At 42.1% G+C, this 14,272-nt stretch overlaps 1 protein-coding gene across 1 annotated transcript in view; it reads left to right on the top strand.

Annotated features, from left to right (window-relative positions):
• LOC141174501 (SITS-binding protein-like) overlaps window positions 1-11,018 on the top strand; it is a 112,914-nt gene extending 101,896 nt beyond the window's left edge. The window contains exon 10 of the mRNA XM_073659430.1: window positions 9,298-11,018. Coding sequence (XP_073515531.1) covers window positions 9,298-9,474 — 177 coding nt within the window. The 3' untranslated portion in view covers window positions 9,475-11,018. The remainder of the gene's footprint in view (window positions 1-9,297) is intronic.
• Window positions 11,019-14,272: the final 3,254 nt, after the last annotated feature.

The following is a 14,272-nucleotide window of genomic DNA, read 5'->3' as shown; positions in this document are numbered from 1 at the left end:
TTTTCCTTGCAGATCCTCTCCAGTTCTGTCAGGTTGGATTGTGAACGTTGGTGGACAGCCATTTTCAGGTCTCTCCAGAGATGCTCAATTGGGTTTAGGTCAGGGCTCTGTCTGGGCCCATCAAGAATGGTCACAAAGTTGTTCTGAAGCCAGTCCTTTGTTATTTTAGGTGTGTGCTTAGGGTCATTGTCTTGTTGGAAGGTGAACCTTCGGCCAAGTCTGAGGTCCAGAGCACTCTGGAAGAGGTTTCATCCAGGATATCTCTGTACTTGGCCGCATTCATGTTTCCTTCAATTGCAACCAGTCGTCCTGTCCCTGCAGCTGAAAAACACCCCCATTGCATCATGCTGCCACCACCATGTTTCACTGTTGGGATTGTATTGGGCAGGTGATGAGCAGTGCCTGGTTTTCTCCACACATACCGCTTAGAATTATCACCAAAAGTTCTATCTTCGTCTCATCAGACCAAAGAATCTTATTTCTCATAGTCTGGGAGTCCTTCATGTGTTTTTGAGCAAACTCTAAGCGGACTTTCATATGTCTTGCACTGAGGAGAGGCTTCAGTCAGGCCACTCTGCCATAAACGCCCGACTGGTGGAGGGCTGCAGTGATAGTTGACTTTGTGGAACTTTCTCCCATCTCTCTACTGCATCTCTGGAGCTCAGCCACAGTGATCTTGGGGTTTTTCTTTACCTCTCTCACTAAGGCTCTTCTCCCACGATTGCTCAGTGTGGCTGGACGGACAGGTCTAGGAAGACTTTTGGTGGTCCCAAACTTCTTCCATTTAAGGATTATGGAGGCCACTGTGCTCTTAGGAACCTTGAGTAATGCAGAAATTCTTTTGTAACCTTGGCCAGATCTGTGTCGTGCCACAATTCTGTCTCCGAGCTCCTTGGGCAGTTCCTTTGAGCTCATGATTCTCATTTGGTCTGACATGCACTGTGAGCTGTGAGGTCTTATATAGACTGGTGTGTGCCTTTCCAAATCAAGTCCTATCAGTTTAATTAAACACAGCTGGACTCCAATGAAGGAGTAGAACCATCTCAAGGAGGATCACAAGGAAATGGACAGAATGTGACTTAAATATGAATGTCTGAGCAAAGGGTCAGGATACTTATGACCATGTGATATTTTAGTTTTTCTTTTGCAAAATTTGCAAAAATTTCTAGATTTCTGTTTTTTTTCAGTCAAGATGGGGTGCAGAGTATACTTTAATGAGAAAAAAATGAACTTTTTAGAATTTACCTAATGGCTGCAATGAAACAAAGAGTGAAAAATTTAAAGGGGTGTGAATACTTTCCGTACCCACTGTATGTCACCGATTCCCTCTCATTGTTAAAAAAAAATACCAAGGGGGGCATTTTGTTCTGCAGAATTTCTCTGTATACTAAAAAAAAAGTCTAGTTGACAATAGGGATGGGCGAACCCAAACGGTAAAGTTCGAGGGCCGTACCGAACACCTAGTGTATGAGCAGGGGCCCCGAACACGGACTTCTCCAGGAAGTCTGTGTTACTTTTTGGGTTCAGCAGCCCGAATTAAGTATGCTGAAAGGCTGTAGCACAGTCAATCAACAAGTTTTGGCGATGTGGGCACTTCCAGCTCAATCACAGCTATGACAAGTATTGGCATGGCTGTGATTGGCCGAGGTGCACTGTGTAAAAAATAAAAAAATGACGTGCGGTCCACTCTATTTGTGCTAACCAGCTCAAGTAAAGCTGACATCTGCAGGCTGCAGCCCCCAGCTGTCAGCTTTATATTGGCTGGTTTTCAAAAGTAATGCCATCGCTCAGCCATGCAACCCAGGTGTAGCAGAGTTTGGAGCACGTCGTGGGACATATGGATTATTGCCAGACAGTTGAGGAATATGGTATTTTATTATTTTTAATTTTACAGTAATAAAGAGGTGAAAGATGGTGTTTCTTTCAAATAAAGGAGTCTGTGTTTTTATTTCAAATAAAGGACTTTTTTCTGTGTGTGTGTGTTTTTATTAAATTTGACATTGGGGTTAGTAATGGGGGCGTCTTATAAACTCATCTCCATTACTAACCTGTGAGCTTGATGTCAGTTGATATTACAAAGCTAACATCAACCCCACAAATATTAGCCCACTTGCCACCTCACCAGGGCAAGTGGGAAGAGCCAGGCAAAGTGCCAGAATTGGTGCATCTAATAGATGCGCTTTTCTGGAGCGGCTGCGGGCTGCTATTTTTAGGCTGGGGAAGACCAATATCCATGGCCCCTTCTCAGTCTGAGAATACCAGCCCCCAGCTGTCTGCTTTAGATTAGCTGGTTGTTAAAAATGGGGCGACCCAACACCATTTTTTTTAAAGCTATTTATTTAAATAATTAAAAAATATGGCATGGGACACCTCTATTTTTGATAACCAGCTAATATAAAGTTGACAGTTGGGAGCTCTTTATCAAAAATAGAGGAGAACCCACGCCATTTCTTTTTTTAAATTATTTATTTTTTGCACAGGCGCCGGCTGGTGAACACTTTCATCAGCTTCACCTGCTCTCTCTGCTATCAGCGAGACCAGGCGTATGCTGATCGCCTCTGCTACATAGAGGTGATGAGCAGATCACTAGTTGGCGCTCATAGCGATCAGCACATGACAACCACTGGGGTCTGCTGCAGACCCAGGGCTGTCATGCCCACCCATCCGTGACCCTCGATCACGTGACGGGGCACCGATGGACGGGGTAAGTGACGCGCTTCCGGCACGGAGATTTTAAATGCCGCTGTCAGAGATGTACAGCGGCATTTAACATGTTAACAGCCGCGGGTGGATCGCGATTCTACCCGCAGCTGTTGCGGGCACATGTCAGCTGTAATAATCAGCTGACATGTGCCCCGTTCAGTGTGGGCTCAGCGCCGGACCCCGCTGAACAGGGGGTGACAGCCTAGTGCGTACTAATACGCCACAGGCTGTAAATTGGTTAATAAGACATTAAAAATGTGCATTGTAGGGGCAAAAGTACATGGACACCCCCATAATTACGTTACTCGATTGTTTTAACCACACCCATTATAAATAAATGCATAAAATCTGTTAGGAAGTTTTTGCTACCTCATCTGAGAGCAGCATGTTGTAGGAAAAGAGACCCTGAATCCAATGGTGTTTCACTTAGTTTATTGGGTGCAGCAATTGTGACACAATCAGAGTTCTTAGATTTAGCAATGCAGCAGAGCTGAGAAAGCTAACCCCGCCCGCATCATACTCTCTATGTGCTCATGCAGCCAGCTTGCCATAGCAATGATAAAGTCCCAGTGATAAAACCTTCACTGTAAGTAAACAACAGCACAAAGTTTGATAAGTGATACATAGTTGAAATCTGTGTTTAAACCCCCTATATCATGCTATCCTCAGATTACATAGCAAAAACCTGGTGACAGATTCCCTTTAACCCCTTGGGTTTTTCCGTTTTTGCATTTCCGTTTTTTGCTCCTCTTCTTCCCAGAACCATAACTTTTTTATTTTTCCATCAATATGGCCATGTGAGGGTTTGATTTTTGTGGGGCGAGTTATAGAGCTATAATTTTGAACGACACCATTGCTTTTACCATATCCTGTACTGGAAAAGCCGGAAAAAAATCCAAGTGCAGTGAAATTGCAAAAAAAGTGCAATTCCACAATCGTTTTATGGTTGTTTTAATTTTTATGTCCACTAAATGCTAAAACTGACCAACCATTGTGATTCTCCCGGTCATTATGAGTCACACATTATGAGTCACACCAAACATGTATAGGTTCTTTTTTATTTAAGTGGTGAAAAAAAATCCAAAGTTTGTAAAAAATAAAAAAAAATGGCTCCATTTTCCAAGACCAGCAGTGTCTCCATTTTTTGGGATCTGAGGTTGAGTGAGGGCTTATTTTTCTAGATACCATTTTGGTGTAGATACGATGTTTTGATCGCCTGTTATTGCATTTTATTGCAATGTTGCAGGAAGCAAAAAAATAATTCTGGAGTTTGGATTTTTTTTCTCGTTGCGTCATTTACCGATCGAATTAACTCTTTTTATATACTGATAGATCGGGCGATTCTGAACACGGCGACACCAAATATGAGTATTTTTGATTTTTGTTTAATTGTTTTATTTTGAATAGGGCCAAAGGGGGGTGATTTGAACTTTTATATTTTTTAAAAATTTTAATAACATTTTTTTTCACTTTACTCATGCTTCAATAGACTCTTTAAGAGACTTGAAGCTGCAATCTTCTGAACGCCTGTGTTACAACCTGATTGCCTGGGCTTCAGCCCTTCTACAGTTGTGCTCAAAAGTTTACATGCCCCGGCAGAATTTTTCCTTCCTTGGCCTTGTTTCAGAGAATATGAATGATAACAAAAAACTTTTTCTCCACTCATGGATATTGTTTGGGTGAAGCCATTTATTGTCAAACTACTGTGTTTTCTCTTTTTAAATCTCAATGACAGCCAAAAACATCCAAATGACCCTGATCAAAAGGTCACATATCCCAGTTCTTAATACCGTGTACTACCCCCTCTAACATCAATGACAGCTTGAAGTCTTTTGTGGTAGTTGTGGATGAGTTTCTTTATTTTCTCAGATGGTAAAGCTGCCAATTCTTCTTGGCAAAAAGCCTCCAGTTCTGTAAATTCCTGGGCTGTCTAGCATGAACTGTGCGCTTGAGATCTCCCCAGAGTGACTCAATGATATTGAGGTCAGGAGACTGAGATGGCCACTCCAGAACATCCACTTTGTTCTGCTTTAGCCAATGACAGGTCAATGTGGCCTTGTGTTTTGGATCGTTGTCATGTTGGAACGTCCAAGTACGTCCCATGAGCAGCTTCCGGGCTGATGAGTGCACATTTGCCTCCAGTATTTGCTGATAATGTGCTGCATTCATCTTTCCTTCAACTTTTACCAAGTTAACTGTGCCTTTGTAGTTCACACATCCCCAAAACATCAGCGATCCACCTCCATGCTTTACTGTAGGAATGGTGTTTCTTTCATCATAGGCCTTGTTGACCTCTATCCAAATGTAACATTTATGGTTGTGGCCAAAAAGTTCAATTTTGGTCTCATGACTCCAAATGACCTTGTTCCAGAAGTTTTGAGGCTTGTCTCTGTGCTGTTTGGCATATTGTAGGCAAGATACTTTGTGGCATTTGCGCAGTAATGGCTTTCTTCTGGCGACTCGAACATGCAGCCTATTTTTCTTCAAGTGCCTCCTTATTGTGCATCTTGAAACAACCACACCGCTAGTTTTCAGAGAGTCCTTAATTTCAACTGATGTTATTTGTGGATTTTTCTTTGCATCTCGAACAATATTCCTGGCAGTTGTGGCCGAAATTTTTATTGGTCTACCTGACCGTGGTTTAGTTTTTACAGAGTCCCTGATTTTCCATTTGTTAATCACAGTTTGAATGCTGCTTACTGGCAATATCAATTCCTTGGATATTTTTTGTATCCCTTTCCTGTGTTACACAATTCAACTACCTTTTCCTGTAGATCTGTCGACAATTCTTTTCCTTTCCCCATGATTCACAATCCAGAAAAGTTAGTCGCTGGATGAAAGATGCAAGAGCCTGTCTGGATCCCAGAAACTCACTCAGCTTTTATGCACACACACTTATTACAAGCAAACAGGTCACAGGTGAGGATGTTACCTTTAGTAGCCATTCAAAGCTATTTGTGTCAAATTCTGTGCATGTTATCAGGCCAAAATCACCAGGGTATGTGAACTTTTGATCAGGGTCATTTGGATGTTTTTGGTTGACATTAAGATTTAAAAAGAGAAAACACAGTAGTTTGACAATAAGTGGCTTCACCCAACCAAGCCATTTATCATTCATATTCTCTGAAACACGGCGAAGAAAGGAAAAATTCTGCTGGGGCATGTAAACTTTTGAGCACAACTGTATGTGTAACAAAAGTGCTCATTTGCTATGAACGCTCATCGCTGGGCGGTGCTCATAGCAGATTGGCTATGGCAACCACAGGGGTCTCCTGCAGACCCCGAGTTGTTATGCCAACCCATCAGCAACTCGCGATCATTTGACGGGCGTGCCGATGGGCGGGTCTTATGACGAGCTTCCGCCGTGGCCATGTTAAATGCCGCTGTTGGAGTTTGACAGCTGCATTTAACATGTTAACAGCCGAGGGTGGATCGCGATTCCACCTGCAGCTGTTAGGGGCACATGACAGCTCATCAGATCAGCTGTCATGTGCCAGAAAAAACACGGGCTCATCAACATAGCCCAGACCAAACAGGGGGAGGCGACCTTGGACATACCTATATGTCCAAGGTCGTAATGGGGTTAAGTTAAAGGTGTTGTCCTAAGAACAAAGTAAATTTTAATTAATAGATCTTGGAAAAAAAAGTTCCACAATTGGATGTGTTAAAAATGTTCCTGTGCTGAGATAATCTTATAAATGTGCCCCTGCTGTGTACTGTGTAATGGCTGTGTCTGACCATGCAGGAACATGGTCTGATCACATCACATCTTCTGGGCAAGGGTGAGGACGTAGGCCGCGTGCCCACGATGTGGATTTAATGCATTTCTGCGGCTGTATTTCCGTCACGAAAACGCATTAAAAACGCATGTTAAGTTATCTGCCATGTTCCCCAATGATAATCTGCATGTGCTGTGCACATGCTGCAGAAATTTCTGTTGCGGATTATCATTGCAGAAAAATCTGCAGCACAACCATTAATTGTGTGGAATCGCTGCAAAATCACCACCATTGACTTGCATTGAATCGTATAATATCCGCATGTATACATGTATACATACAGATGTTATGCGATTCAATGTGCGGATGGTACCCCGGCCTGGAGAAGAGGAGACTCTCCTCCAGACCTGGGTACCATAGTACCTGTAGTTAAAAAAGAATTGAAATAAAAAAAAAAACATTATAGTCACCTTCCGATGTTCCCCGGTCTCCTGTACGGTGTCTTCGCCGGGTCGCGGTGGTGTAAAAGGACCTTCCGTGACGTCATTTAGTCATGTGATGGTCACACAACCGCTGACGTCAGCGGTCGCGTGACCTGACTAAATGACGTCATGGAAGGTCCTTTTTAGAGTACCGCGAGCCGCCGAAGACACCGTACAGGAGACCGGGGGACATCGGAAGGTGAGTATAATGCTTTTTTTTATTTTTTAATATTTTTATTCTTTTTTTTACTATTGATGCTGCATTTGCAGCATCGTAACTTGGTCACATAACATAAAGCCATGCCGGTTGCATGGATTTATATTGTGTTACCAACTTGTCAAGTTCTTTTCCAAGTGATGCTAAAAGCGCTTGACAAAAAACGCATGCGAAATCGCATGTTAAAAACGCTTCACAAACGCTTCTACCTGGCAGAAAAACGCATGTAAAACCCGCATGCGTTTTTTTCTGCCAGGGAGATGCAGAAACGCTCAGGAAAAATCTGGAGCATTTCTGCATCATGGGCACGTAGCCTTACTGTATAAGTCACTTATGATAAGTGAGTATACAGACAATACAGCATGGGCTCACAGCTGCTACTTTCTGAGGTAACACATTTCTTTGCCTGTTTTATCCTGGAGAACAGTTTTAATTAATCAAAATGTCACATTAATGACAGTCTGTAATCTGCAGCCCATTCACAGACTACAGACAGATTTCTTAGGCAATGGGATGGTTATTTTCCCAAACTGCAGTGAATATATTTTCCTCTAAGATCTGTACGGTTCCTACATCTTGTAACTGCAGCATGTAAGGATGGGTCAACCAATATTCCTCTAACCAAAAAGGAACTGGCTGAAGATGCACCTAAGTATCATGAGATAAATCAAAAAGAAAAATGGAGCTACTAAATATCTCACAAATATATCAACTTTCTTAAATATAAAATATAACAGATTTTTTTTAAAACGGTAGGGCTAAAAATGGAGGGCTAAAAATGAAGGGCTAAAAACAAACCTTCCAAGGCTATAAACAGTATATAGCTAGTATGCCCACTTATCTATTGCAGTGCATAGTTACAATTTACATCAGATAGAAGAGTTTAGAAGGCAAACTTCCATAGTAATATGGTGGAGCCCTGTTAAGTGTGTAGCCCTACGCTCCAACACGCGTTTCACTCAGGACACGCCCCTAACAGGGCTCCACAATATTACTATGGAAGTTTGCCTCCTATACTCTTCTCCCTGACGTAAATTTTAAACATGTACTGCAATAGATACAGTGGCTTGCAAAAGTATTCATCCCCATTGGCTTGTTACCTATTTTGTTACATTACAACCTGTTAAATATTTTTGTAATCCAATTTGTGTGTAATCCATCAGCACTGAATAGTCTAAATTGGTGAAGTGAAGTGAGAAAAATATAGGCATACATTTAATTTATGGGATCAAATAACTAAAAATTGGCATATGCATATGTATTCCTCCCCTTTTGCTATGAAGCCCCTAAAAATTTCTGTTGCAAGCAATTACCTCCATAGTCCACCAAAACTCTCTGCCCAGGCAAGGAGTGCATTAATCAGAGGGGCATCACGGAGACCAAAGGTAACCCTGAAGGAGTTGCAGAGTTCCCAAGCATATTTATCCATATGACTACAATAAGCCATACACTACATAGAGGTGGCTTTTATGGAAGAGAAAAAAAGCCTTTACTTACACACAAAAATTATAAGGCTCATTTTGAGTTTGCCAAAAGAGCTGTGGGGGACTCCCCAAATGTATGGAGGAAAGTGCTGTGGTCAGATGAGACCAAAATTTAACTTTTTGGCCACCAAGGTAAACGCTTTGTCTGGCACAAAACCAACACAGCTTATCACCCCAAGAACACCATTCCCACAGTGAAACATGGTGGTGTCGGCATCATGCTGCGAGGATGTTTTTCGGCAGCAGGGACAGGGAAAAAGGTCTGAGTTGAGGGGAAGATGGATGGTGCGAAGTACAGGGATATTTTTGAGCAAAACCTAAATCCGTCCATCAGTGATTTGAGACTTGGATGGAGGTTCAATGAGTCAAAGCATACTGCTAAAGCAACACTCGAGTGGTTTAAGGAAAAATGCCAAGTGGGGTGAATACTGTATGTGAGCATATTAATTATGTACTGATAAAGCATTAGTAGGTTCGTTGTTAGCCCTCCATTGACCTACTCTGTTTTTTTTTTTAGCAAAATCCGTTATATTTTATATTTAATAAAGTTGATATATTTGTGAGATATATTGTAGCACCATTTTTCTTTTTGGTTTATCATGTAAGGGTGGGGTGTGGTAAGGTATCCCAGTGCACATTTCATACCGAATAAGCTAACAAGATTTATTGTGTCTTTGAATCTCTGTTCACAGATGCTAATCGCTCCCATCACTGAGAAAGGCAAGATTCAGAGAGAAGTTTTCTTTCCCGGAAAAGACTATAAATGGATGGACATGAGCACATCCCAGGTGTTTGATGGAGGCACAGTACTGCAGAACTATAACTGCAGTCTGCACCAAATTCCTGTTTTTGTAAAGAAAACACCATAGGATGAGTCAGTTATTACAAATCTGTGTATCCCTTCTAAGAAGACTAAGTAGAAGTGACTCTTATTAGAAGATAAGTGCATTTTTATGGCACTTTAAGAATTAAATATTTGTAATGGACACATTCTGCTAATAGTTCTGTAAATAATATTTCTAGAAACAAATTCTAGAACGTGATGGTTATACAGAGATGAGCGGCAAAACATGACCAGCACCACTGCTCATCTCTTCCTGGAAAAGCCATCTGTCACAAATCACTTCAGAAGGAGGTTCCTTCTCCTTGGTTAATCACTTAAAGGGAATCAGCAGGTTTTTGCTATTTAATCTGAGAGCAGCAAAATATAGTGCAGGATACTCTGATTCCAGTGATGTGTCACTTACTATGCTGTGTGTTGTAGTTTCAATACAGTGTTTTATCAGCAGGAGATTATCACTGCCTGACTAGGTCTGATGTGCTGACCAGCAAGCTAATCTGTGTATCCCCGCCCCCACCGCTAATTGGCAGTGGGATTATAGACAGCTCAGCACTCTGAGCACTGCTACATACTACAAGGGATAAAACAGAGATTCTATCAAAACAGCACCAAGCAGCCCAGTAAGTGACACATCACTGGAATCAGGCTCTCTGCCCCTACCTCCTGCGGCTCTCATATTAGAGAGAAAAAATCTGCTGACAGATTCCCTTTAATTGATTGGCATTTAGTGTTTCTGCTGTTTTAAAAACAGAGGGTACTCACCAGCTGCAGAGGAACAGCATAGTACACACGTCAGCTGCTGAAGACCTTTCTTCTTAGAAAGGGAAGAAGGAATTTCATATCACTGGTGGACAGAAGTTCTTGTCAGTTAATGAAGAATGCAAACCAGGAGAGCTGGCTCTTTAACGTAATGCAGCCCCTACTGTAAACTGTAGGAATACTCCAAGGAGTCACAGAATGGTGATGTGTCATTTAATATAGTTCATCATTTTCAGTAGGGGGTAGGTATACTATTTTTAATCATGAGAATACACATTTAAAGGGGGAGAAGGGGTTCCAGGTATAAGTTTTCATCCCCATTGGCTTGGTCTAGACTGAGGCATCTCTAGAGCCGGGGAGGGGGAGTTTATTATTTTCACCTAGAGCAAGCCGAGTGGTTGAAAATCTTTTACAGGGAAAACCTCCTCAGAATGTGTATTTCTAATCAATAAGAATAATATAGCTTCTATCATAAATCAAGATTCCGATATGGCTTGCATTCTGTGGTTATTCTTCCTGGAAATGTATGATAAAAATGGAATCGGAGCGTTAGCATTCCTCCAGTCACATCTGTGTGACCATATACATTGTCGCACTGGTAACATCCAGTTGTATCATTTTTCTTTCCTAGATATTTTGCCTTTGGCTCGTGCCCTGAACTGAAATTCTTGTGTGTTGTAATCTTGAAAGAATTTAAACCATACGATATTTATTGTCAGTCTTAGCAAATCAACTTCAATATCTACCTCTAAGTATTAACAAAATGATCTAATGCTGCTCCTGTCTGCCACTTCCGATCTGCACCAAATCACTGCTGCTAGGTTATAGTGGGAATAAATTTATCTTATTTTCTTACCTTTCTGGTTTACTGTTGTTTTTTTTCTTTTCATTGCCTTTTCTTCTCTTTTTCTGATCTACAAAAGCGAGTTTGACCACTAGAGATGAGCAAACCAAAAACAAACGCATACACAACACCTTCAAAGGGGCCCAAAAGCTGCCAAAACAGCTCAAATTAGGGGCAGACACCAGGAAAAATGGCATCAATTGACCACAGTACAAATTTTATAATGGTACAGCAGTAATCAGCCATGGGCCAAGCATGAGGTATCAGGGTCTGGGCCAGCATTTACAGCTTTGAATTTACCGTAACTTCAAATTAAGACGAGGTGGGTGAGGGATCGGTGTAGGCCTGCTGTGCTGGAAGCCCTGATACCACACGCAGCAGCTCAAGCTGCTTTTCTGCTCAGCCACACTCAGATGGCAGAAAAATCAGCTTTGTAGACTACTATTACTAGAAAAATTTGAGGATAGTAACACAGGTAGTTGACTGAAGATAAGTGCAGGCCTGCCGGTCTGGAAGCCCTACTGCTACAGGCAACACACATGAAGGAGACCCAATCAGGAGTCTCCACATTTCCAAAAATTAGGACCAGACAACACCAAAGAGGCATCAATTTTACCAGAATAGAACTATTATAACGGGCCACTGACACCCCTTCCACTACAGCCAACCCAGCAGATGGAGACCCAACCAGGAGTCTCCACATTTAAAAAAAATAGTGTTAACATCAGCAACAGCAGGCACAGAAGCCACACTAAAGATATCACAGACTGCAATAACACAAGATCAATGCAGCACACTAAAAACTACAACATCGCCTAGTCTGAACAGTCTGCGATTGGGGTGCAAAAGTTCTTGGAGATCCATGACTTGTTCATCTTGATGAAAGTTAGGCGGTCTACACTTTCAGGGGACAGCCGGCTGCGCTTATCCTTCAGGACACCACCAGCAGCGCTGAAGACAGGTTCTGACAGAACGCTGGCTACCGGGCATGATAAAACCTCCAAGACGTGAGAGGCGAGCTCAGGCCACTCTTCCATTTTTGAAGACCAAAATGGAAAAGGTCCAAACCCTCCCTGATGGTATTGATATTCAGTTCAAGATACTACTACACCATCCTCTGCAGGCCTTCACTATGTGTCAGACTTGTATTCTGTTGTGTTGGTGGAGCTTGTATAAAAAATGTGTGAAAGGACTCACAGAAATTGCCTCTGCCACTTATACTGCTGCTGCTGCTAATGTTTTTGCATTGATGAATTGACGTTCCTGAGGTTGGAAGTGTAGAGCTGTGATGTACACTGTGTGCCTCACTGCTGTCTTGGGGAAAACCTGGTTGTCTAAAAGCGTGTTTCGACACTCCAGCATGTGCAGGTCCCATTCCATGGCGGGAAGCATCTGGCAAAATTTATTCTTGTACCGCGGATCTAACAAAGTGGCAACCCAGTAGTCAGCACTAGAGATGAGCGAACATGTGCAAAAAACGTTCACCAATTTCAAATTTGGCACGAACGTTGCACATTCGGATTCGTGATCAGACACCCGAGCGTTTTTACTTAAAATCGAAAAATTTCTGTAAAAGTCTGGCAAATTATTGCGTTTCCACTACAGTATTTTCAGCACTTTGGATAGGATAATGATGCTGTATGATGAGCAGGGGGGACAAGTTTGATGAGGGGAGGGGGTGGGGAGAGGTCAGAGGAGTGTCTTGCTGGTAATCTATTTTTTTTTCCCCCTAACTTAATGTGTGTAAATTGCGGCTAGCCAATCAGGGCACATGAACCATCCACAATGTCCAGACACAAGGGTTTGTGCCATTGGCTGCTGAAATCACATGTCTCTCTCTATATAATGAGCTGACATGTTGTTTTAGCGCCATTTTGTCAGTATAACAGGTCAGAAAGGCTAGTCCTGACGCTGCTCCTGGATATTGAGCGATTTTAGATAGTTAGCTAGGCGGTTGCTTCTAAGTCAAATAGTCTAAATAGATAGGGTCCTGTATGGCTGTGAAATTGACCTTCCAGTAGTTTTTTTTTGTGCTATTAGTGAGGCCCAGACAAAGACAGCAGGATACATTTCAGCATAGACCTCTGTTGTACACTGCTTCTATTGTGCTCCATGCACGAATACACCCTTAAAAATCAAATTTTTCCTGTTACTAACGTGATACAGCATGCCACATCTCAGCTTGTAATTTTCTGGTGGTGAAATTCAGCTGTATGCAGAGCTTGTTCAAAGTGAAAAAAATCTTTTTTTTGCTGTTACTAACGTAATATAGCACGCCATATCTCACCTTGTACTTTTCTGGTGGTGAAATTCAGCTGTATGCAGAGCTCTTTCACAGTATAAAAATCAAATTTCTTCTGTTGGTAACGTGATACTGCAGGCCAGATCTCGGTTTGAAATTGTTTGGAGCATATATTCTATTTAATACAGGCCTCATTCACAGTAAAAAAAAAATAATAATCTTTTGTTACTACTAACATGATACAGCAGGGAAGATCTCAGTTTGAAACTGTTTGGAGCATATTTAATACAGGCATCATCCACAGTAAAAAAAAATAATTTCTTCTGTTCCTAACCTGATACAGCAGGAGAGATCTCAGTTTGAAATTGTTTGGAGCATATATTCTATTTAATACAGGCCAAATCCACAGTAAAAAATCAAATTATTTGTTGCTAATAGCACACTATCTGAGCAACATGAGTGGGAAAAAGTGAGGTCATGGTGGAAGGCGGAATAGGCTTGGTGTTCAAGGTATATATGGGATAGGCGGTAATGTTAGTGAAAGCTCTAGTGAACCAACACTGTCACGTCCTACCCAAACACAACTGACAACTTCTGTTACTGGTTGGACTACTCCACTCCCTTTCTTTGGCAGTGGTATGCCTTGTAGAGAAGGGCCAGAAAGAGCATGTGCTCCAGTGGATGGCAAGCACTGCATCAAGTGGCCTCTCCTCTTCCTCCACCTCAACATCACACACAGTACAGTCCTCAGAATTCGCACCCCAATTACCCTCGCTTACCCCCTCGTCACAGCTCTCTAAAGACCCAACTGACTGTAGGGAACCACAGATGGGTGAATCTGTAGAAATGTTCACCCATTCTATACCATGGGCATCAGAAGTCTGCACAGACTTAAGAGGTTTGATCTGGAGCTGGACGCAGTAGGGTCCGAGCAGCATCCTGACCCTCGTCACCAGACGTTATCCCCCGGGGGGAAGGTGA

The sequence above is a fragment of the Phyllobates terribilis genome, unplaced genomic scaffold, assembly GCF_046119375.1.
Source record: "Phyllobates terribilis strain yellow unplaced genomic scaffold, ASM4611937v1 Scaffold_13__5_contigs__length_258822181, whole genome shotgun sequence".
Classification (NCBI taxonomy): Eukaryota; Metazoa; Chordata; class Amphibia; order Anura; family Dendrobatidae; genus Phyllobates; species Phyllobates terribilis.
The sequence above is the reverse complement of the archived record's forward strand: the minus strand, read 5'-3'. Positions and strand labels throughout refer to the sequence as shown.